The sequence below is a fragment of the Aotus nancymaae genome, unplaced genomic scaffold (assembly GCF_030222135.1).
Source record: "Aotus nancymaae isolate 86718 unplaced genomic scaffold, 86718_ANA_hifiasm-v0.15.2.pri h1tg000011l, whole genome shotgun sequence".
Taxonomy (NCBI): domain Eukaryota; kingdom Metazoa; phylum Chordata; class Mammalia; order Primates; family Aotidae; genus Aotus; species Aotus nancymaae.
This window is the reverse complement of record NW_026988422.1, coordinates 33,767,593-33,792,005: the sequence shown is the minus strand read 5'-3', so window position 1 is coordinate 33,792,005 and position 24,413 is coordinate 33,767,593. Positions and strand designations below refer to the sequence as shown.

At 49.6% G+C, this 24,413-nt stretch overlaps 2 protein-coding genes across 3 annotated transcripts; one reads left to right on the top strand and one right to left on the bottom strand.

Annotated features, from left to right (window-relative positions):
* The first annotated feature begins 74 nt into the window (after positions 1–74).
* NUTM1 (NUT midline carcinoma family member 1) lies at positions 75–13,716 on the top strand. Its single transcript, XM_021674840.2, has 7 exons — positions 75–144; positions 4,506–5,220; positions 7,256–7,384; positions 9,957–10,093; positions 10,589–10,878; positions 11,170–11,286; positions 11,636–13,716. Exons 1-7 carry the CDS (start codon positions 75–77, stop codon positions 13,643–13,645), a joined length of 3,468 nt encoding a protein of 1,155 aa, XP_021530515.2. The 3' UTR covers positions 13,646–13,716.
* A 1,364-nt stretch (positions 13,717–15,080) lies between these two features.
* Positions 15,081–22,647, bottom strand: LPCAT4 (lysophosphatidylcholine acyltransferase 4). Of its 2 annotated transcripts, XM_012465601.2 has the most exons (14): positions 22,436–22,647; positions 21,020–21,162; positions 20,475–20,695; positions 20,005–20,117; positions 19,826–19,886; positions 19,471–19,529; positions 19,236–19,270; positions 18,611–18,665; positions 18,403–18,485; positions 18,023–18,148; positions 17,551–17,683; positions 16,263–16,361; positions 15,760–15,916; positions 15,081–15,480 (listed from the first exon to the last, which is right to left on the bottom strand). In XM_012465601.2, the coding sequence occupies exons 1-14, from the start codon at positions 22,547–22,549 to the stop codon at positions 15,305–15,307; spliced, it is 1,575 nt and encodes a 524-aa protein (XP_012321024.1). In that variant the 5' UTR covers positions 22,550–22,647; the 3' UTR covers positions 15,081–15,304. The 2 variants fall into 2 exon arrangements, with proteins under 2 accessions (XP_012321024.1, XP_012321026.1); XM_012465603.3 differs by lacking the exon at positions 22,436–22,647 and having other exon boundaries at positions 20,863–22,412.
* Between the last annotated feature and the right edge of the window lie 1,766 nt (positions 22,648–24,413).

Here is a 24,413-nt window from a genome sequence, read left to right as displayed (position 1 = left end):
AAAGAATGCATGACGGGTATCAATATTCCGTAAAGCGAAAATAGCGTAAAGTTATCTCATGAAACTGGTGAAGTATGTTTCAGCGGTCAAACCAAGATTCAAACTCAGGTCTCTACTGCAAATTCAGCACTCTTTCTTATAGTGGTGAGTAGCTAACAATAGCGTAATAAAGTGCACCTTCTAGGAGTTTTTATAATTTTTTAAAAGAATACAGAAATTCTCCTTACAGGACTCGTTTAAATAAATGAAAATGATAACCAAAATATCATTATAAAGATGATAATTACGGCATTATTTATAATGACAAGAGCATTGGAATATATATTAATTGTGTAACCAGAAAAACCTGCAATTTATTATTTTTTTAAAGAATATGGTTTGGCCGGGCGCGGTGGTTCACGCCTGCAATCCCAGCACTTTGGGAGGCTGAGGCAGGCGGATCACGAGGCCAGGAGTTCGAGATGAGCCTGACCAACATGGCGAAACCCCATCTCTACTAAAAATACAAAAATCAGCCGGATGTAGTGGCGCGTTCTTGTAATCCCAGCTACTCAGGAGGCTGAGGCAGGAGAATCGCTTGAACCCAGGAGGCGGAGGTTGCAGTGAGCTGAGATCGTGCTACTGCACTCCAGCCTGGGCGACAGAGCGAGACTACATCTCCGAAAAAAAAAAAAAAAAAAAGAATATGGTTTGTATTTACTTGTAGTTGCATAAAATATCTCTGCAAGGATTCACAAGAAACAGATGATACTAGTTACAGGAGAAAGGGGTGGGAGGCAGACTTATTCCTATGTATTTTGTTTTGCAGTTTGATTTTTGAACCTTGCTAATGTATTACCTATTAAAAGTTTTAAAAAATCTAAGTAATTTTGTTAGAAAGAAAAAGGATGATTTCAGCCTTCAGGTCTTATTAATAAAAGAGTCTTTAGAAAAAGAAGGCCCGGCATGGTGGCTCACGCCTGTAATCCCAGCGCTTTGGGAGGCTGAGGCTGGCAGATCACGAGGTCAGGAGTTTGAGACCAGCCTGGCCAATGTAGTGAAACCTTGTCTCTACTAAAAATAAAAAATTTGTTTGGCATGGTGGATCGCACCTGTAATCCCAGCTACTCGGGAGGCTGAGACAGAAGAATCCATTGAACCTGGTAGGTGGAGGTTGCAGTGAGCCAAGATCGCGCCACTGTACTCCAGCCTAGGTAAAAGAGCGAGATTCCGTCTCAAAAAAAAAAAAGATATCTCAGAGGAAGCAAGAAAGATGCTGTGAACCCCAGGGAAGGAAGTCCAAGTTTGAATGAAGCTGTGGCTATATTGGACAGTCTGGGAGTTACTGGCCTGAAATAGTCGACAGGAACCTAAGCAGAGAAATTATATTTTTTAAATTTAAATCAAAATAATTTAACATAAAGAAGAGCTTTCTGCTCTTGAAATTTTAAACTGCATGGCAGCTTTTTTTTATGTAGTGAGGCTTTTCAGCAAAGGATAAAGCTTCTGTGGAGTACAGAGCCTATGGTAGTAGACTGGACAGCTTTCTAAGGAAATGATGTGCACACAGCAATTGAGCACCTTGGATCATCTGACAATTCTATTTTTTATTTTTAATATTTTTTATTTTTTGAGATGGAATCTTGCACACAGGCTGGAGTGCAGTGGTGTGATCTCAGCTCACTGCAACCTCCACCTGCCAGGTTCAAGCAATTCTCCTGCCTCAGCCTCCCAAGTAGCTGGGACTACAAGCGTATGCCACCATGCCTGGCTAATTTTTTTTAAAATTTTTAGTAGAGACGGGGTTTCATCATGCTGGTCTCGAACTCCTGACCTCGTGATCTGCCCGCCTTGGCCTCCCAAAGTGCTGGGATTACAGGCGTGAGCCACTGCGCCCGGTGACAATTCTAGTTTTAAACTTTAGTTCCCTTGATCCTTAAGTATACAGACCAATGTACTCTGAATTTAGTTCAGAAAATATAGCCATCGTTAAATCAAGTCAGGGATCTACCATCAACCTGCTGTTAATAGGAAGTCAGTTACAGAACTGGCTGGTATTGAAGGACACGAAATGAGATATGTTGGTGAAGAATTGAAGTATAGGGAACCAAATGGTAAACTGTAATATTTGGGAATCTGGGAAAGAATTTACAAATAGCCCTAAAGAGGTGAACATCAATTGTGTTGCCAAACTGTAGTTTGAAGGGGATTCCTGGTTTTTGCATACTTACTAGAAACCTCATGGAATATCTCCCCCAACCCTCATCCCACTTTTCCGTCTCCCCTCCCCCACAGGAGAATGCCTTGAGTTCCATATTCTAGTTCTGTTTGATCTGATCTTTATCCTCCCTTCCTTGGATCCCTGTGCACCTACTGGAGCCAGGTTACTCTGGGTCCTGGACCTGACTGCCTCATTCTGAAGGCTTCCAGACAGCCATGGTTAGTACCCAAACCTGAGAGGGTGGCTTCAGAGGGAGGTAAGTCTGCAGGTGGTGGGGAGGATTCCCGGCACCTGCTTGCATCCTTTGGGACAGGCTCTTTGGGCTTGACCTAAAGGAATATAAGATGCTAGACCTCATCAAAGGTATTACACTTGGGGAGGCTAGGGAAGGAGATTGTACCATTAAGACTGGGGGCTGGGGAAAGAAGAGGACCTCCTTAAGGGCAGATCAAAGTGTCTCCCAGGGCACATGCTAAGTATAGAGAATGGATGGTAATTAGCAACTTGATTCTCTTGAACAGGGGATACTTCAGCATGCGTTTTTGTGGTGGAAGAGGGGATCAGAGGTATGGGTCTTAGGAGTGGCACAGAGAAATTTCAAGGGGAAGGCCCAAGTTCATCTGTCTTTTTTAGGCAACTGAAACCTGCTCTAGGATCGTGCCAGCTTGGGCTTATGAAGGGAAGGGTGTGTGGAGGATGGAGGATGGGAGGGTAGGGTAGGAAGGGCCTTAGCTGGAAAAGATAATCTGTAGTTATCTGTTGCAGGGAAATGCCTTCCTGAAAACTAGGCTGGAATGTATTATAAACTGCCTCTGCTCAGAACCTCACGGCTCCTTCCAGCCCTAGAGGTGGCTTCACTTTGAGTTCAGGAAGCAGTTTTTCCTGATTCATCTGAGCCAGGGAGGTGGGTCATTACAGCCAGGATGAGAGCTGGGGCTTCACTGAGATGCTCTTGGTTTCTCTTTCTTTCATGGATCTCAGGCCTTCAGGCACCTTTCACTGGGTTCCATACTCAGTGGCATACCCTTGGCACAGAGTAGCTGGGACTACAGGCGTGCGCCACCATGCCCAGCTAATTTTTGTATTTTTAGTAGAGATGGGGTTTCACCATGTTGACCAGGATGGTCTTGATTTCTTGACCTCGTGATCCACCCGCCTCAGCCTCCCAAAGTGCTGGGATTATAGGTGTGAGCCACCACGCCCAGCCTAATTTGCTATTTTTAGTAGAGACAGAGTGTCTCCATGTTGGTCAGGCTGGTCTTGAACTCCTGACCTCAGGTGATCTGCCGGCCTCAGCCTCCCAAAGTGCTGGGATTACAGGCATGAGCCACCTCACCTGGGTCTAATATTTTTTTTATTTTTTATTTTTGAGATGGAGTCTCACTGTGTCACCTAGGCTGGAGTGCAGTGATGTGATCTCAGCTCACTGCAACCTCTGCTTCCCGTGTTCAAACAATTCTCCCACCTCAGCCTCCTGAGTAGCTGGGATTACAGGCACGTGCTACCATGCCTGGCTAATTTTTTATTTTTCGTAGAGACGGATTTTCACCATGTTGGTCAGGCTGGTCTCAAACTCCTGACCTTGTGATCTTCCCGCCTCAGCCTCCCAAAGTGCTGGGATTAGAGGTGTGAGCTACTGCGCCCGGCCCTAGAAGTAACTTCTTTAATGCAGTCATTCTCAATGAAGAGTAAGGGACATCAAAATCACTTGGGGGACATTTGCAGACTACACAAGTTCCCCATCCATATTCCCTCTTTCATCTGTTGAGAATCAGTGCTCTGAGTCTTCTGGTCCAAAGAGGAACTCAGACAGGGTGTAGTGGATCACACTTTTTATCTCTGCACATTGGAAGGCTGAGGCAGGAGGATCACTTGAGGCCAGGAGTTTGAGCCTAGCCTAGGCAACATAGTGAGACCACATCTCTACAATAAATTTTTTTTTTTTTGAAACAGAGTTTTGCTTTGAGGTGAGATCTCAGCTCACTGCAGCCTCCACTTCCTGGGCTCAAGTGATCCTCCCACCTCTGTCCCCCAAGTAGTGGGGACTACAGGTACATGCCACCCCACCTGGCTCATTTTTGTATTTTTAGTAGAGACAGGGTTTTGCGATGTTGCACAGGCTGATCTCAAACTCCTGGACTTGAGTGATCCTCCCATCTTGGCCTCTCAGAGTGCTGGGATTACAGGCATGATCTACTGTGCCTTGCCTCTACAAAAAAAATTTAAAAATAAAGGGGGAATTCAGATGGCTAGCTCTGGTCTCCTTTTCTGCTACTCCATTTTTTCTTTTTATTTGTCTCAACAGCATCTCCATTGCCAGGATCAGATATGAACATGAAACCTAGTGCCGGCCAGTCTCCATTCCCTGCACTTCCCTTTCCCCCACCGACTTCTGGCCCAACAGACCACCCACCTGGGAAGCCACCTCCACAGCCCACCATGCCTTCAGTATTCTCTCCAGACAACCCTCTGATGCTCTCTGCTTTCCCCAGCTCACTGCTGGTGACAGGGGATGGGGGTCCTTGCCTCAGTGGGGCAGGGGCTGGGGCTGGCAAAGTCATTGTCAAAATCAAGACAGGAGGAGGATCAGCTGAGCCCTCTCAAACTCAGAACTTTATCCTTAATCAGACTGCCCTCAATTTGATTACCCCGGGCGCTCCCTGTGGGGGCCTTGAGGGTCCTGCACCTCGATTCGTGACAGCATCTAATGTGAAGACTATTCTGCCCTCTAAGGCTGTTGGTGTCAGCCAGGAGGGCCCCGCAGGCCTTCTGCCTCAGGCTCCACCACCAGTCGCTCAACTGGCTCCCATTGTACCCCTGGAAAAAGCTTGGCCAGGGCCACATGGGACCGCCAGGGAAGGAGGTACTGTGGCCACTCTATCCAAGCCTTCACTAGGTGGCCGCTCCAAAATTTCCAAGGACGTTTATGAGAACTTCCGTCAATGGCAGCGTTACAAAGCCTTGGCCCGGATGCACCTATCCCAAAGTCCTGACACAGAAGCTCTTTCCTGTTTTCTTATGTAAGTGGGGAGACCCAAGATTTGATTCTAGGGCTTTTAAATAAGGAGAACTTTGGAGTGAACATAGTAGTTTAGGCTATTTAGGAATACTTGAGGGCAGGTCATGAGGGCAATGGAGATGCTCTGAGAATGAAAAACATATTAATAATAATCAGCCCCTTAACCCACTTTCTAGTTTATAACAACCTTTCAGGTATGCTGTCTTAAGTGATCCTCACAACACTGTGAGTTCCGGCAAGCCTTTCTCTGGTAATCTTCATTTACAGATAAGAAGACTGAAGGTCAGAGAGGGTTCCTGCCATAAACCAAGGACCAGTGATTGGAACTTAGGTCTCTCACTCCAAGTGCCAGGGTCCCCCCTTTCTATTTTACTACTTTCTAACATTGAGTCAGAACTATCCAAATTGGCCAGGATGAGTGCTGGGCCCTGACTCAGGGCCCTGGGGAGCAGGGGGTACAGTGTGGGGCCAGGCAAATGACTTCGTGTGTGTTGCTCCCTCCACCCATTTTATTCACAAGAATTCGTGTTGAAATACGGTGGTGAGTAGAGCTTGCTTTGTGGTCAAGGGCATGGGCTCTACCACTCACTAGATTTGTGATCCTGGGCAGGACATTTAACAACTTTGCTCTCAGCTTTCTCATTTAAAAAGGAGGATAACTATACTTACTTCAGAGAGTTGCTGAGAAGACTAAATGGGTTAATATATGTGAAGTTCTTGGCACAAAGAATGTTTCATTAAATGGTAACTATTTTATTATTGTCATAAAAAGGCAATGTAGAAGAGGAAAAGAACTCACAAAAGGTCAAAACATCCTTGCTTAAGAGGGAGTGTATGTTTAGCCAAGGAGCCCAGGGTCCTAGGCTGTTTGTTTTGTTTACAAGACAGAGTCATTCCTCAGCTGGGGTATATTCTCTTCTTCCCACCCAGACCTACTGTCCCTCTCAATTGCACTGTGTCTTTAGCATTTTGTGTAAGCCACTATATAACACATACTACAATTTATTGCTTTAAACAAATTGACATGGTGCTCTTCCAGTGGCTAACCTCCTAAAGGAATCTCCCCCTCTACCCCGAACTTGGAGCAAATGAATCAAGATGTTCCCCCAAAGTCCTAGATGTACAGCATTTTCCTGACTCCCTGCTTTTTTGACAGGTCTGAGTTCGCTCTTGGAGGCTGGCAGGTTAAATTTCTAAATCTTGAACCAGTATGGGCTCTCAAGATTTGCAGGGGATCCATTTGCTTTGGGTCCTGGCCTGCTGTGCTTCACACTCAGAGGCTCTGGACAGGGTCTTCCACAAAGGGCAGCCCAGACCACAGCAACCTGGGAAGCTGGTAAAATGCTCAGTTGTGGGATCCTGGGCAGCTACAATTTGGTTATAATGAGCTTCTCCAGGTGATGCTGATGAACAATAATGTCTGAGGACTCCCAGGGAAGTCAGAGACGCAAAAAGGAAGCCCTTACTTTAGGCTAGGCTCTTGCTTTCTTCTGGATTAGAAAGGGCGCAAGAGCCTTCCAGAAGTGGGGGTCTAGTATTGGCATTTGACTGTCTGTGGGGGATATCTGGAAATGAAGACTGGAAAACCAATAAATAAAAACACCACACGACCTTTAATTAGATTCCTTTGGCTTAGCAAATGCCTTTTTTTAAAAAAATGCAAGAGCCTCTGGACAAGGTTAAACCTATTTTATCGCAAATCCCGTTCATTTAATAACAAGAATCTTCCCTTTCTAATAATTAATTGAGGATGGCACTGTGAGAATTAGGGGTGGTAGCTGAGGTTGATTTTAAAAGGTGGGGAGAATTGTTTAGTTTTGTATTAGTTGTAAATTTTGACAGGAAGAGGGGCGAGTATGGTAAGTGAATGGATGGGAGGTTGAATGTCTCTAAGTCTAATCAGAAGTGGGGAATGACAGGGCCTGAGAGGCACAATAGATTTGATGAGGGGCAAGGGATGTGTTACTGAGGCAGGTGTCAGGGCAGGTGGATGGGAGCACACTTTGAGAATGTGACTGACTCAATGGGGGTTTTAGCCCAGTGCTTCGTTCCCTGGCCCGGCTAAATCCCGCTATGACCCTGGAGGAGGGACTGCCAAAGGCTGTGCAGGAATGGGAGCGTACCAGCAACTTCAACCGGATGATCTTTTATGAGATGGCGGAAAAGTGAGTCTGATGAACCCTCATTCCCCGGAGCGGGGCTGTGTGACTGAGAGCAGTAGGGGCAGCGGAGAGGCTGGTGTCTGGGTGTGTGGGTGATTATCAAAAATGATGTTAGGGCTGGGCGAGGTGGCTCATGCCTATAATCCCAGCACGTTGGGACGAGGGTGGGTAGATCACCTGAGGTCAGGAGTCTGAGAACAGCCTTGGCTAATATGGTGAAACCCTGTCTCTACTAAAAAAAAAAAAAATTAGCTGGGCATGGTGGCACATGCCTGTAGTCTCAGCTACGGGGGAGGCTGAGGCAGGAGAATCGCTTGAACTCGGGAGGTGGAGGTTGCAGTGAGCTGAGATCACATCACTGAACTCCAGTGTGGGCGACAGAGCGAGACTGTGTCTGGAAAAAAAAAAGGGGGATGTTAGGCTGGGTGCATGCTTGTAGTCCCAGCTACTCCACTACTCTAGAGGTGAGGTGGGAGGGTGGTTTGGGTCCAGTAGTTCAAGACCAGCTTGGACAACATAGCGAGACCCCATTTCAATTAAAAAAAAAAAAAAAAAAGGAAAAAGGGAGGAGAGGTGAGGTGTAGACTATGATGGGGGTTTCCTGGATCCTTCCTGCTTCCTCCACCACCTTGACTCTTGGGTTTTTCTATCCGATTTCCTCTTGAAAGCTCCCCCCTCACCAGATCCTGAATCTGTATAGGAGTCTTGATACTGTAGGTCTTAGTGTGGGATTGGATCCCAATAGGTATAGAAATTCCATTTTGAAGGGACCTAGCAATGAGGAGGTGGAAATACGCTCTACCAGGCAGGTTCTTTTCTCACTGACTTGGTAGCAAGTGGCTACTGATGGAGAACTTTAAGAGCACTCCTCCGTTGGAAATAGTGGCACAGAAAGTCCCTTTCCCCCTTTAGCAGGGGCTAGTTCTGGAAGAGCCAGGGAAAGCCAGTGAAGACTTGGTGCCCAAAGTTGTCTCCCGGCTCTTATTCTATTTCTCTATCTTTGGTTTAAAAAAAAAAAGGCAAAAACTCAAAAAAAATGAACGATTTTTTCCAAGCTTAGCTTCCACTTATTTCCCCCAAACCTTTTGGACCCATGCTTCCTAGATTTGCCCTTCCAAGAACCCCATCCCAGTCTCAGGACTCTGGGGTCTCAGCACTGTCTTATGGTAGGAGCTGCCTTGAATTCTTTATGGTTGTAGGCAGTGGCAAATGAGGTCTTGAGGAGAATCCCACTGTGAGATCCCACCAGGCTGTTGCATAGGCCTGATTAAATTAAGCCTATATTAAGCACTGCTGTGTACAATCCATGAAGCTGGGTAAGAAAGGTATGGAAAAGAAGTGAAAGCCCTGGCTCTGTCCAAGAGAACTTTACAAGCTGTAGATCATTCTTGACTTTTTTTTTTTTTTTTTTTTGAGACGGAGTTTCGCTCTTGTTACCCAGGCTGGAGTGCAATGGCGCGATCTCGGCCCACCGCAACCTCCGCCTCCTGGGTTCAGGCAATTCTCCTGCCTCAGCCTCCTGAGTAGCTGGGATTACAGGCACGTGCCACCGTGCCCAGCTAATTTTTTGTATTTTTAGTAGAGACGGGATTTCACCATGTTGACCAGGATGGTCTCGATCTCTTGACATGATCCACCCGCCTCGGCCTCCCAAAGTGCTGGGATTACAGGCGTGAGCCACCGCGCCCGGCCTGACTTTTTTTTTTTTTTTTTGAGACGGAGTCTCACACTGTCACCTGAGCTGGAGTGCAATGGCACGATCTTGGCTCACTGCAACCTCCGCCTCCTGGGTTCAAGTGATTATCCTGCCTAAGCCTCCCGAGTACCTGGGATTACAGGTGCCCACCACACCAGGCTAATTTTTTGTATTTTTAATGGAGATGGGGTTTCACTATGTTGACCAGGCTGGTCTTGGACTCCTGACCTTGTGATCCGCATGCTTCAGCCTCACAAATTGTTGGGATTGCAGGCATGAGCCACCATGCCTGGCCTCATTCTTTATTTTTTTATTTTTATTTTTATTTTTTCTTCACTTAAAAAAAATTTTTTTGAGGCAGGATCTTACTCTGTTGCTTAGGCTGGAGTGCAGTGGCACTGTCATGGCTCACTGCAGCCTTCACCTCCTGAGATCAAGCGATCTTTCCACCTCAGCCCCCCAAGTAGCTGTGACTAGATGTGCGCCACCACTCCCGGCTAATTTTTTTTTTATCTTTTGTAGAGATGGGTTTTTGCCATTTTGCCTAGGTTGGTCTCGAACTCTTGAGCTCAAGCAATCTACTCACCTCAGCCTCCCAAAGTGTTGGGTTTATAGGTATGAGCCACCCAACCTGGCCATTCATTTTCTTAAGCTTCCTAAGTGATGACTATAGGGGAAGGAACTATGTGCTGAGCTCCCTGTGGTTTCCCTAGAACTGTGATTAAGCCACCTGTGGGCACCCTCCTGGGTGACATGACTTAGGCAGACTTTGCCCACTTGAGAGCACTTCCTTTCTTAGCCATGCTTGGCTGTCACCTGGGTTTCTGATGGGTCTGGTCTCCTCCCTAGCATTGCCTACACCTTTCTCACCCTCTGCAGGTTCATGGAGTTTGAGGCTGAGGAGACGCAGATTCAGAACACACAGCTGATGAAAGGGTCTCAGGGCCTGTCTTCTGCAACCCCTTTGAAACTTGATCCTCCAGGGCTCCTGGCCTCTGAGGTTTGCCAGCAACCAGGTGAGGCTACTCAATTTTGACAGGAGCCGTGGGCCAAAGGTTCAAAGAGTGGTGTATGGAAGCCACTCACAGATTAGAGAAGGCATGGCCCGGGCTCTGCCACTTTCCCTCTGGAGAGTGGCATTTGATGTTCCAAACAGACCACCCCATAGGAGGCTGGGTTCTCAGGTTCCTTTTGTTCTGAACTAGGTATTGATCTTGGTCAAGTAAACTAACTACTCTCACCAAGACTGTAAATTAGGCACATAATACCTCAAGTGCCTAAATGGAAGGTGGATCAGGTGGTTTCTTGGAATTTCAGGGGTTCCAAAATTCCTCATACAGTGATTCTTAGACCTCTAGGTCCTAAATCTCCCATGACTGGTACTTTTTCAGGTTGGCCCAATCCAGCCTGGAACCACTTCAATGAACCCAGATTGCTGGCCTTACAGAGCTGGGAGGTAGAAGCTGTGGCTTCTGTGCCACTTCCCATTCTCCTGACCATCTTTTCCTTAGTGTACATTCCAAAGAAGGCAGCCCCCAAGGCACAGGCTGCCCGCTGGCATCAGTGTAAACCCCAGAGACCTCCTGTTCCTGAGCCACCTGAGGAGATCCCACCAGAAGCTGTGCAGGAATATGCTGACATCATGGAAGAGCTGGTGGGGACTCACTTGGCCACTGAGAAGTCAGACGGAAAACAGGAAGAGGAAGAAGGGCAGCAGCAGGAGGAGGAAGGGATGTATCCAGATCCAGGTCTTCTGAGCTACATCAACGAGCTGTGTTCTCAGAAGGTCTTTGTCTCCAAGGTGAGCTGGGCCTGCACATCTGGTTTCTAGCAGATCCTTGGGGTGGATACTCCGGGGAACTAATGCTCTGGGGTTTGTCCAAGGTAGTAGGAATTAGGTTTTATTCTGTAACTGAGAAATGTGTGTGCATGCATCATCATGAGAATGTGTATAGTTGGTGGTAGTCAGTTTACAACAATACTGGAGAGGTAAGAGGGGACAGCTGGGGAGCTCATGGCTTCTTCGCTAAAGACCCTTGCCTCACAGGTTACCTGCTTAAGGACACGTATCACTTTTCCTTCTGTTCTCCAGGTGGAGGCCATCATTCACCCTCAATTTTTGGCAGATCTGCTGTCCCCAGAAAAACACAGAGATCCCTTGGCCTTAATTGAGGAGCTAGAGCAAGAAGAAGGACTCACTTTTGCCCAGGTAAAAATGGGATATAGGGAATATCAGGACAAGAAGCTTGCCAGATGTTATCTAACCCTACACTGTCATGGACAACATGGCTCTAGAGATGAGCAGTTTCAGAATTGGGCTTCAGGTGCAGAACAAGTGGGTAGAGGGCTCTGGAAACACAGGAAATGAGAATGTAAGGATTCAAAGCATGGGAATAAGGCACAAGAAGGCGGGAAAGAGCTGCAGTATCTGTCTTTGCTACCATCGCTTAAACTTACTTGCCTTCCTTGCCCTGCCCAAATACCATCTCTTACCACTCATTCAGTCACCTCCTCTCACAATTATGTGCAGAACTGATTATTTGTCCATTTTCTTCCAGCTGGTCCAGAAGCGACTCTTGGCCTTGGAAGAGGAGGAAGATGTGGAGGCGTTTCCAAGTTACAGTGGAGCTCAGCTGGAGTCAAGTCCTTCTGTTTCTGATGAGGATGAAGATAAGGGTGGGTGGTTTTGGCCCTCACCTGGGCTTCGGGGGGCTGGGGGCGCCGTTTGCCTTGGAAAGGTTTCTTTTTCAGGAAAACGGGCAAGAGAAGTGCATCGTGGGCAGGAGAGATCCCTAGATAGCCCCAGAGAGATGCACAGGGATGGGAACACTCTGCCAGCCCCCAGCAGCTGGGACCTGCAGCCAGAACTTGCAGCTCCACAGGGAACTTTGGGATCCTTGGGTATGGAGAGGAGAGGGTCCGGGAAGGTTATAAACCAGGTATCTCCATGTCAGGATGGCCACCTAGGAGGTGCTGGGTCTCCTGGGTACTGCCTGGTGGCTGATAGGACTTCAGAGGCTCCTTCCCTTTGCTGGCAGAAAAGCTTCCAGCCCAAGAGCGCTCCCAGTTTTGATGTTGGACTTGCAGAGCTGGCTCCTCTGCAAGGACAAGGGTTAGAAAAGCAAATCCTGGGATTGCAGAAAGGAGAACAAACAGGGGGTCATGGAGTGCTTCCTCAAGGGAAGGAGCCTTTGGCAGTGCCCCAGGAAGGCTCTTCAGGAGCTATGTGGGGAGATGACAGAGGTACCCCTACAGATCAGAGTTATGATCAGAATCTTTCCCTTAGAGCAGCTGGGGACAAGGACGAAGTCTCTCTCAGCCCAGGACTCTGGCTGAGCAGTGAGATGGATACTGCAGGCTTGGAGCTGCCCATACAAATAGAAGAGGTCATAGAGAACTTCCAAGTTGAGGAGTGTGCAACTGAGTATCAGGAAGGCTGCCAGGGACTGGGCTCCAGGGGTATTTCCTTGGGTCCTGGAGAAACCATAGTACCTGGGGACACAGACAGCAGTGTGATTCCCTGTGGAGGCACAGTTGCAACAGCTGCCCTAGAAAAGGGAAACTATTGCAGCTTGCCAGGACCTTTGAGGGCCAACAGCTTGACCTTGAGGTCCAAAAAAAATCGAGAACAAAGCCGTGAAACCATAGGGGATCCCAATGATCTGTGGGCAGAAGGTTGCTTGCCATTGCTGGAAAGCAGAATCGGTGGTTCCACACTGGGGTCTGCCAAAGAAACCCTCCAGCCCACATGCCAAGGCAATCTCCTTATCATGGGGACCCAGGATACCTCCTCCTCCTTTCCTGAAGCCAGTCAAGAGGCAGGGAACAGAGGCAATTCCTTTTCTCCTCTGTTGGAAACCTCAGAACAGGTCAACATACTAGATGTTAAAGATGACGATGGCCTCCAACGAAGGGTCAGAGAGGACACCTGCCCACTGAATGTTCATTCTTATGACCCTGAAGGAGAAGGTGGGGTGGACCCTGATCTATCCAAGCCTAAAAACCTTGCTCCATTACAAGAGAGTCAGGAGTCTTACACAACTGGAACCCTCAAAGCAACATCTCACCAGGGCCTTGGAAGCACTTCCCCTAGATGGGGAAGCAGGGATGCCATAGTTCTGAGAGAAACTTCTGTTAGTAAAACACATAGGTCAGCAGATAGGGCCAAAAGAAAGAGGAAAAAGAAGGGGAAGGAAGCAGAGGAAGAGGAGGAGGAACTCTCCAACTTTACTTATCTCTTGGCCTCTAAACTTAGCCTCTCGCCAAGGGGGCATCCTGTCAGTCCTCACCATACCTCAGGAGGTCAGGGCAGCCAGAGAGCATCCCACCTGCTCTCTTCTGAGGCAAGAGGCCCCAGCAAACCTCCAAATCCAGTTGCTAAGTCTGGGAAGCGAGCTCTAGTTGGAGGTCCAGCCCCTACTGAAAAGAGACACCACTCAGGAGCTCAGCTTGGGGTCCGCGGGGAGAAACCCCTAGCTCTGGGAGTAGTTCAACCCTCACAGCCTCGTAAAAGGCGGCGTGACAGTTTTGTCACGGGCAGAAGGAAGAAACAACGTTGCAGCCAGTAGGGAGCAGCAGGACCATCTGACCCCACTTGCCAGTCCCTAAAGGTGGGTGCCCCAGAGTAGATTCCACCCCTGCTGCTCACCAATGGAGAATCCCAATGTTGAATCTCAGCCCAATGTTGTTTTGTTGTTCTGCAAAAGTGGCAAGCATGGAGAGGTCAGACTGGCTAGGCTGCAGGGGGAATTACCTTTGGAAGGAGTTATATAGAAAAAAAAAAACAAACGAATAAAGTTTTGTTGGAAAATGAAATCAAAATGCCCTTTTTCTGTACTCATGTCTTTGCTGCTAGATAGGGTAAGATGCTATAAAGAAAGACTGTAGGGGTAGTCTTAGATTCTACAAATCCATAAATCTTACCTTGTCTCCAGCCTTATCTGGGCTCCCTGCAGCCTCCTCTTGGCAACAGACTGGCTCTCAGGCTGTGATAAGTCCCCAGACTGAGGAATCGCCAATGATCACTTTATATATACCCTCTTCGCAAGTCTGGACTTGGTGTTGGGAAGGCTTATCTGGTGTCCTATAATTATCTGCCTCCCTTTAAGTCTATAGATAGAAAGATGCTTTTTTATCTGTTAGATCTCTGAGATAGTGATCTAATTTTCTTTCTTCTTTTTTTGAGACAGGGTCCCATTCTATAGCTTAGACTACAGAGTGCAGTGGTGCAATCATGGCTTACTGTAGCCACGACCTCCTGGGCTTAGACAATCCTCCCATCTTAGCTTCCCAAGTAGCTGGGACTATAGGTGTACACCACCATGTCCAGCTAATTTTTCTATTTCTTTTTGTTTTTGTAGAGACAGGGTTTCACCATGTCACCCAGGCTGGTCTTGAGCTCCTGGTCTCAAGCCATCTGCCTGCCCCAACCTCCCATAATGCTGGGATTACAGGCATGAGCTACTGTGCCCAGCCTAATTTTCTAATTGTCCATAATTGTGTCCAGACAAGGTACCTCTAGGGGGCCTTGTTTCTTCTTTGAGAAGAGGCTGGACAGAAAGGACTTCAGTGTCCTTACTCATCTTGTAGGAGAGAAACCCTCCTGTGTGGCTGGTCTGACCAGCAGGGAGGAGGCTGGTTCCTTACAGACACAGCTCTGTGCTTCCACTAGGAGCGATGGAATCAAGTCTCAGTAGGATTATTAAATATGGAATGGTAGCAAGCTATTTTTTAATCTCTAATGAGGGCAGAACAAGAGGGAATGAGCTGAAAAGAGGTTCATGAGGAAGTCTGTTAAAATGTACATAGAGAGATGACTGCAGGAGGGGAGGATATGGAATCTCAGTAAGATTTCTGTGCAGGAAAGAGCCCTGTCCATCTGAGAGTGAGGAAGATTCATCCAGCTGTGGCCAAGAGGATGAACCTTGGAAACCTTTGGGATCTTCCAATGGGTGTCCTACAACCATTCATCGCTCTCCTTCCAAAGTAATGATAGCATCAGTGTGACTGGACTTCATTTTTTTTTAATAGATATAGATATAGATTTATATTTATATATAAAATAGTTTCTTACAAAAAAATCAACCAAACAAAAAATTAAAATCAACATTAAAAAAAAAACAAACAAACAACAATAACAAAATTCAAACAGGAGCAGAGATGGGGCTGAGGCCTAGGGGAGGCCCCTGGCGCTGCCCTGAGGAGGAGAGGGTGAGAGGCTGAGGCGCTCAGTCTCCCTTCTGCTTGGGTGCTTGCACAGTCCCGTTGGCCAGAGCAGTGGGGCTGCCTGGGGATGAGGCATTTGGTGTCTGGGAGGTGCCTCGAGAGGGGTGTGGGGGGCGCAGGTAGGTGCTGAAGAGCTTCCCATAGAGTGGGTCATGGAGGGAGAAGTTCTGGAACTGACCTGGACAAATCAGAGTGAGATGGGGAAAAGTGAAAAGATCTAAGAATGAGAAGAGGATCCCCCTGCTCTTTTCTCAGAACTAAAACATCTTGTCCCTCTACTCTGTTTAACTTCTCAAATCCAGGTTTTTGTCCTCTCTTCTTCTAGCCTGTTCCTCCCAGCCTCACTTCTCATAGGTTCTGATCTCCAGCACTGGCCACTAACCCTTGTTCCCTCACAGCCCAGTGCTTTCCCTGGTGCCCCAAATGCCTTTATGGGGCTGAGAAGGCAGTGACTCACAGAGGGAGAGGCCTTGGCTGGATCCTGCCTGGCAGAGCTCAGCATGCAAAGCTGTGGCAGCAGGGCGGGGTGAACCCAGCAGCAGGTGCAGGATGGTGCTGAAGCCGTCTTTGTACAGCAGGCGGTCGGGTCCCTCGGCTTGCTCTTCAGCAAAGAGCTTGGGAGACAAAGAGATGCAAGTCAAATTCTCTCCTCGTGCCATGGCCTCACCCTGCCCCACAGATTGGCCCGACAGTCTCCTCCTCTTCCAAAAGGGTGGTGCGCAAGCCTTCCCTGACCCTCAGTGTCCTTTCTGCAGAACTGTAGACTTTATAGCTTTTTCCTTCTTCTTGTTCCCAGTTAGGCTTCAACATAGAGGCTGAGGCTCTGCAGTTTTAGGCAGTGTGGCACTAGGTTGGATACCACGTGCCTGCTATCTAGAAGCTACTGGAAACAGCATACCAAACAGGCCTCCTGGAGTGGGGTGAGCATAGCCACTAAGTACCCCCTCTACCCCTCAGTACCTCAAAGGCCAGACGAGTCAGCTCTTCCAGGCTCCTGCCCCCATCCAGAGCTGCTAGTGCAAGGGCCACATCTCGGAAGTCCACCAAACCCTGCGTATCCTGGTGTGAAAAAGAAACCAGGGCAATGTGGGAACCCTGTACCCTGCTTCCTGCTCTTTGGATTGTGGCTCCCCCTCTTCTCAGCAGATAATGGGGTGACCCCTGTGACTGCTCCCCTCAGAACTGTGAGCCCCAAACTCTTTAGGATCCCTGGAATTTCTCTCAGGTCATAGGCTTTCTCAAGCTATACCAGGTCACGTGGTGACAAAGCCCTCCCATAAAGGGATCTCCTGGGAATGTAAGGGAATCCCTCAGGAATGCTGCAGGTACTATGAAGTTTCTGACACGCCAGCGAAGGGCACTCCTGGTCCCCAGGCTAGACAAACTGGTTCTCTCTGACTTGGCCTATGCAGAAGAACTGGTCCAACAGATTGAAAGGGGGTCACTGGCATAATTTCTTATGAAAAACACAAGGATGATGGCTGCTGTCCCAGCTCCATGGGGGACCATGGCATTTGAATTTTTGTTTCTGCTCTGCTACAGGCCAAGTCGGGGAAGCTCTTTTCAGAGACAGTCTGTCTCAATCTAAGGAATCTAGACACCTGGTCACTCTCTGTCCCTTCAGAGGATGTTGAGAGTCACATTCTGCATCTCGATCAAAAAGCTCCTTGGGACCACTGTTGGTTGGTTGTAAGCATTAAGAATCCTTTAGGACTTTTGTAAGTTGATCGGGGAACTTGGTTAAATCTTGAGAAATACATGGCTTGCTAAGAATCTTGAGAAAATTCCTCTAGAGAAGCTATAGGATATTTAAAAGAATCTGGCCAAGGCCCGCAGATACATCTGGGTCTCAAGCTGTATGTACCACCTCACCTGTCCAGTGATGTTTCTTCTACATGTCATCTTTGCATGTAACCTTCATGACTCTTCTTCAAAAACCCTCACCCAGTGCCTCACAAAGTCTTATGATTCCCCACTTTTGCCAATCTCTAAAGTGGTTTCAGAAATTTATAGCGCTCACTGATTATTTCTCCCTTGTTCCTCCTCGTGATGATGATAACATTGCTTTTCAATGCACTGGATGCTTGATTAAAAAATGAATCTTCAGTGGATCTCAGGGGATGGCCATCTAACAGCTGTTAGAACATCCACTGACTCCAAACTGTGAGTGACTGATACGGCCACTAGGAACATGTCAGCCTGGAGGGAAGCCTGGGTTCTGCTCTGCTCTGTGTTCTAGCTCCTTTACCTGCTGGAAGTAGCCAAAGGCACCAGCCACCGTCTGAAGATCAGAGAGCTGTAGCTGCCTGGCAAACTCTTCCTGGCTGATCATTCGACTCCGGCCTGGCTCTGCCCCAACGTCCACATAGCCAGGGGACAGCCTACAATGGAATTGTTGAAGGCAAAGAGCTGTCTCAGTTTCCTTCTGGACACATCATCCAGCAGGACTGTAGCCCCAGTACCAAGAGTTCTACCAGCACAGGTTCAGCTGCTGTTTTTCTAAGATGTACTGAGTGAGTCCCTTAACAGTTCTTCTTACTTTTTTCACCTGACTTATTATATATCCTTCCATTTATTCCCCCCTTCCTTTTATTTACTCCATTATCTTTTTCCCCAGTTTTTTTCATTTTTAAGATTTTCCTTCCTCCACATTTCTCCACTTCTTATTCTCTCTCTCTCTCTGTGACACTGCTTACACTCCCATTTTCAAGACTACTTACCCAGCCTTCCGAAGCACTTTTCCCAGTTCCCAGAGCTGTGGCTCCAACGCCACCTTCAGCCGTCCCACCACAATCACAGGTAAGCTCCCTACAAACTCACATTCGGTGGCTGGAATGCCCAGAGCCCTACAGGATGAACAGGAATGGGATGGAGGGGAAGGAAGCAGAAGAAACTTCTGAGGGTTCGTTCCTGACTCTGGCCCACTGACTGGAAGAGTTATCAGGCCCCTTTAAATCTCCCCTCCTCCATCTCAGCTGTCCAAGAGCCCTTCTCCCTGCCTGCTCCTCAATCTTTGCTTGAAAACCTCGCTCCCCTCCACCGCCTCGTGGTTCCTTTGCCCTGTGTAACTGCTCCAGGAAATACTTTGTGGGGCACTCACTGTGCCATGACCCTCTGAACGTTGTTGGCATAGAGGGTGGGGTCCTTGCTCTCCTCAGGGCTGGGGTGATACACAGGAAGGAACTGAAACAGACACACACAATTCTTATCAGAACCTCAAAGTGAGGTATGACCACTCCCACCCTCTTTTCCCAAGGTTTCAGAGGTATGAGATGTCCATTCTCCCACACCACCGATGAGGGCCATACCTCTACATCCACAATGCTGCAGGGCTGAGAGGCTGTGAGCCAGAGGACTTTGAGTCTAAGAGAAGAGAGATTTCGATGCTCACCAATCTCTAACTATGGGTTCCTTCTCTGGCTTCCACACCCCACTCCCCTCCCCAACCCAGGTGGGGAGTGGGAAAAGTTCTGCCCATTGGTATAGGGACGGACTATCAGCTGGGTGAATATGCAGTTGGAAGATACAAGGAAGGGCCAGAAACGTGGTAGGGAAAGAGAGCAGAGCTGTATGGATATGCCAGAGGAAGAACTGTAGGCCAGAGGAGGTGTGAGTAATGGAAGAAAAAGGTGAGGGCATGCCTGATAGTGATGATTCTCAAGAATGGACAACCGAGGGAGAAAAATCACAGAAACATGGGAAAATAAGTGCATAGGAACCATAATTACAGTAGGAACAATTTAGGTGGGATAGCTAATCTAAGCATTGCCAGATTATATGGGGAGATCAGGGTAAAAGTGGCATCTCCTCTAGAGTTCTCTTGGTCCTCAGATGAAGAAGGGCCATTCACCTGGTCTGGAGATTGGAAGACGGGCAGGAATTCTCTGATGGACCCTGCACCCCACCCTCACCCCAGGATATACCAGAACTCACACTCCAGGACCCCTCCATGCCCAGCTGGTGGTGTCCTATGGAAGAAACAGGTGAGGGCATAAGAGCATTACTTTTTCCCCCTGGAACTGACCAATCACCTTTGAGCAGAGGTCTGATCCCACCTCTGGTTACATCCTCAATGCACATCCCATCATAGCACCAACAGTTTACACTTATTTCCATTTGGAGTGGATTTGTGCTACCCCTTTCCACTCTTTCTGGGACTAAGACTCACCAGATTGTTGGGGTAGCGGATGAGGACAGGCTGCACAGGCACTCCTGCAATGAAGGCTCCTAAATCCCATTTCCACCCCCACCCCCACAAGGTAGAGGTTAGTACACAGAAGTAGCTAGAGGGCATGAAGTATGGAGGTCTGGGACAGTTCTCAGATGAGATATGGCCTTGCTCCACTCATTGATAATTTTCTGTCTGACTCCCCAACTAATCAGCATTAGCTAGGAGGTTCCCTGTCTCCCTCCCTTCCTCTCCTATCCCTCCCACTCTTCCACTTCTTGGGTAATTTCAGAGTCCCTTCCCAAGTCTGGAACTTCTTTTTCCTACAGCCCACCACCACTATCATTTTATTCACCTGGTTTAAACTTAAGCAAAGCCTTCTTGTTGGAACAGGTGCCTTCAGGAAAGAATAGCACCTGGGGGGGAAAAAGAGCAGAATGAGGTGAAGAAGGCTGAAGGCTGAGGAGAGAGGAAAGGGAAGTCTCTTCAGGAGGACATGGAAAGTGAGGAGATGGTCTTGAGACCCTTACTCACCTGTGGCCACTTGCCTCCCGAGGTGGCCCGCCTTCGGACCTCCTCCACCACTCTGCGACGAGAAGCCGGGTCATGCCGGGATACTAGGATGGCTTGGTTGAATCGAAGCAGGGCTGGGGTTTGGAAAGGATACGAAGAGGAATCACTTCATTCTTACCCAGGGGCAGTAACATCTGCAGCCTCCACTCTCTCAACAGTATGAGAAGTTTCTGCTAGCTCTTTGCCCTGGGGCAATCCCTTTATAGCAGCTGTCCTTTTAGAGAACTGACCAGAACTCCCTCTAATACCTCTCTGTCCCAGCCCTCTGAATCTAAGACTGGTTGACTAATGGTGGTAATTTATATTTCATTTGCCAACAGTCCCTCCCCACTTGAGGCCAGTTCTTCTCTCCAGTGTCTCCATTCCTGACTTTTTTTGCCCAGAGTTGTCACCCTTCCCCTTCACGACCCCGTTTGTTTGAACTTGCTCACCTCCGATGACAGGAACGGAAAGGTTCTCAGCTCGGGATACAACTTTGGGCAAGTCACAGGGCAGCAGAACAATGGGGTCAAAGAAAGTGGAGTGTGGGGCAGCAACAAGGACAGGGGCTTGAAGGCGAGATGCTCGCTGGCCCCGAACGCGAATCCGTAGGAAGCCCAGCAGAAAAAAGAGCAGGCGGCTCAGGCCCAGCACCCCGTTGTGGCACACAGTCCTAACCAGGGCAAGGTTGGGTATCAGCGGAAGCAGTGGTTCTAACCCTCACCCGCCCCCAGGTTCAGGCACCGGGGAAGTAGGGCACTTCTCTTTTACCCTTAAATAGGATGTGACCAAGGGGCCAAGGTCTCTGGCCACTTTGGAACACATCAGGGCATTACTTACAGGTGAGGTCTGGGAACCAGATCTGAGCTTGGCTGACTCATTCACCCAAGTTAAACAGAATAGTTTCAGAATCCTCCCTTTTCTTCTTCTCAAAGAGGGAGGGGAATAGACAGCGGGGAAGAGAAGTAGGGTCTCTGGGGGCTGACCTCCCACTTACTTCCTCCATCCTGTAATTGGCTCCTGAAGCTGCTCCTCACTAAGACCGGCCACTTGCAGCCAGGCAAAGGGCCAGAGGAGAAAGAGGACGATAAAGGCCAGAAGCACTCGGATGGGGGCCAGCAGTGCCCCCAGGAGGCAGAACTGCAAAGGGTGGGAGAGAATGCCACTTTAGGGCTTGGATATGCTCCCTCCACAGCGTCTCTCTCCCACAAAGGATAGACCCAGGAGCAGACAGCCATCATCCCTTGCAGGTGATAGGTGGTGTCACAGGAGAGAGGACTGGGACCCAAGGTGGGCTAAGGATACCAATGAGAGCAAGAGGATAAAAGATTAATGGGATCAAGGACCTTATTTTCCTATCTCTCGGTTGGTCCCTACCCCATCTATAAAACCGAATGTCATAAAATGCATCTAGCACTTAGAAGATTTAATAAGAATGCATGCGAAAGTGCAGGGTGCTGTGCTTGATGTACAGTAGGTTAGAGATAGGTCCTCCTCCCCCACATCTTATTCCATAAATAGCTCCTATGCCCAACAGAAACCAGGTGCACAGATCTTTCCACTTTGGGCCTAGTACGCAGAGGGTTGTAAATACCGAGAGGTCCAGTTTTCAGGCCCGAGGTCAGTTTCTAGCACTGCCCAACAGCAATCCCATACTACTGGGGGATACGGGAGACAAGAACTCGGCCCCACTCCGCATGGGAGAGGTTGCCGGGAGCCAGGTTGACTCCATAGGCTGCTTTGGGGAAGGAGCAGGTAAACAAACCTAGCCCCTGGAGCCTGCCTCCGGGGAGGTGATGACAGCAGAAACCTTGGACACTCCCTCTCCACACCACCTCGCAGTTCCCCAAGGCTGGCGCGGCCCTACACTTCCTGTAGCCAACCCCCTTCTCAGCCTCCCTGCCCCCACCGGGAGGTGCTGCAGTGCAGGGTGGAGGGGGGTTGGAGGGAGTGGGAAGAGGGGGTGTACGAAGGGCACAGGGTCGCAGGCTCCCGGCCCAGAAACGCCTTCCGTCTAAGTCATGCCCCGGAGGAGAACTCGGCACGCCCCCGCCCCCACCCCCGGCTTCCCGTAGCCTCTAACTCCGTCCTAGCCGTCAGCCTCCGCAGGATGTGATCCGCATTCCCCAGCGTCCTTCATCTCTCCAACCCCTGGGTCCCCTGCAGCCCTCCATCCCCACCTACTCAGTTCTTCCACACCTTCGAGCTGTCTAGAGCCCAAGCCCGCAGGGTCCTCTCCAGGACTCCTTGCCCACCCCCGGCCGCCCCCACGTGCGCATCCCCGGACTCCCGCTCAGCAAGCCTCTCAGCCATCTCCTTCTCAAGGATCCCCAAGCCCACCTTTGCTAGGGCTCAAACGGCCCCATTTTCCTATCCCCACGGGTCCTCCCGACGCCCACTCCCCACACATTACCTTAACCCTCTGGAGGCGGGAGAGATGTAACTCATGTACGAAGGGGTTGGGGGGAGCTGGGGGTCCGGGGGTGGGATCGAGGGGGACCCAGTCCCCCGGACTTCCCTGGCCCATGGCGGGAGAAGGTGGGAGGGAGGGCACCCTGGCCCCAGCCCCTGCCCCTGCCCCGGCCACCACTCTGCAGAGCAGCTGCTGCTGCAGCAGCGGCAGCGCTCTGGCCCGGGCCCCGCCTGGTGCGGGCCGCCGAGGGGCGGGGAGCAGGCGGCGCAGCCCAGCCCGCCCGCGTTGTCAGGGCGCCGGCCGAGGGGCGGGGCTTCCAGCGCCCGGGCGCCTCTGCTCCTCCGCTTTCGCCGCGGCGCCGGCAGCCCCTGGGCCATTGTTCCGCGGCGGCCAGGGCTGGAGCGGGCGGCCCCTGGGCTTCGGCCCGTCTGTTGTTTCTGTCTGAAGACCTGGCGTCAGCTTCGGAGTGGGAGTGGGTCTGGGTCCCCGCCCGGGCGTCGAGGTCACCCAGCGAGCGCAGATCGGGGTGGGGCCCTTGAGTTGGTGGGCAGGGAGGGACAGGTGGGCCGGATGCGGAGGCCGGCAGCTCGGGGGTGAGGCGGGAACCCGCTCTGCCTATGGGTTTCCTGGCCCCGTCCGCACCTCCTCGCAGGCCGACCACCTTTCCTTCCCTGTCCGGGGAACGCCATCGCGCGGGGACTTGAAGCACTTGAGTCCTCTGGCGGCTGCATGGCGCCCCGCAACTGTCCACCTCCGCGTCCTGCCTGCGCTAGGCAGGGCTGCCTTTACTGGTGTGAAAGTTGCTTGAATCCCTGAGGCGCCAGGAACCCCCAGTACACTGGCCCATGTACTTCCCATGAGCCCGACAAGGCCTGGCCGGGGAGAGGCAGTGGTTCTGATCTCCGTCTCTTTCTGGATGAACACAGAGGACACAGTAATTCCCCTCATCCACAAGCTCCAAGGTACCCTACTCTTTAGCTTCAGGCCATGGTGAGATCCGGGACCAGGGAATTAGGTGGACTCTGAGATCCATTGCCATGACAAAAGGGGTAAGAGTCTCATTGCTTGAGGAAAGAATCTGCCCTAAGTTCACTTTATTTCTTCCGCCCAGTGAATGGCAGTTAGGGCAGCTGAAGGAGAAAGCGAAAGAAAAAGATACCTCTCCTAACCAAGAGTGTTTGCCGCCACTGGCTTCTCTTTTAAACCAAACTCCAGATTAATCTGCTCCAGGAAATTTTCTGAGCCCAGGCTGAGAGGGTTGAAGGCTCATGCATCCTACTGAGAGTAGGAGCTGCACTGGGATATTTTTGTATGTAACACGGAGGAGGTCCCAACACAAATACATCATTTCCAAATTTTATTTTTGTAAAGATAGGGTCTCGCTATGTTGCCCAGGCTGGTCTTGAACTCCCGGTCTCAAGTGATCCTCCCACTTTGGCCTTCCAAAGTGCTGGGACTACAAGTGTTAGCCACTGTGTCCAGTCCAAACTTTTTTTTTAAGCAGATGATTTCAGCTTTGTACATTCTCACCAGAATCGAGAAAGTACAACTTAATTTATTAATCTCCCTTGCCTTTGGGGAAAAGGAGAGGTGTATGTGTGTGTGTGTGAGAGACACACACACACACACACACACACAGAGATGGAGTTTCACTCTTGTTGCCCAGGCTGGAGTGCAGTGGCACAATCTCGACTCACTTTATCTTCTGCCTCTTGGGTTCAAGCGATTCTGCTGGCTCAGCCTCTCAAGCAGCTTGGATTACAGGCACCTGCCACTATGCCTGACTAATTTTAATTTTTTTGTATTTTTAGTAGAGATGGGGCTTCACCATGTTGGCCAGGCTGGTCTCGAACTCCTGACCTTGTGATCTGCCTGCCTTGGCCTCCCAAAGTGCTGGGATTACAGGCATGAGCCACTGCGCCCAGCCTAGAAGGAGGTTTAAGGACTAAGATGATGTTCAAAGGTGGGAGACAGGGAA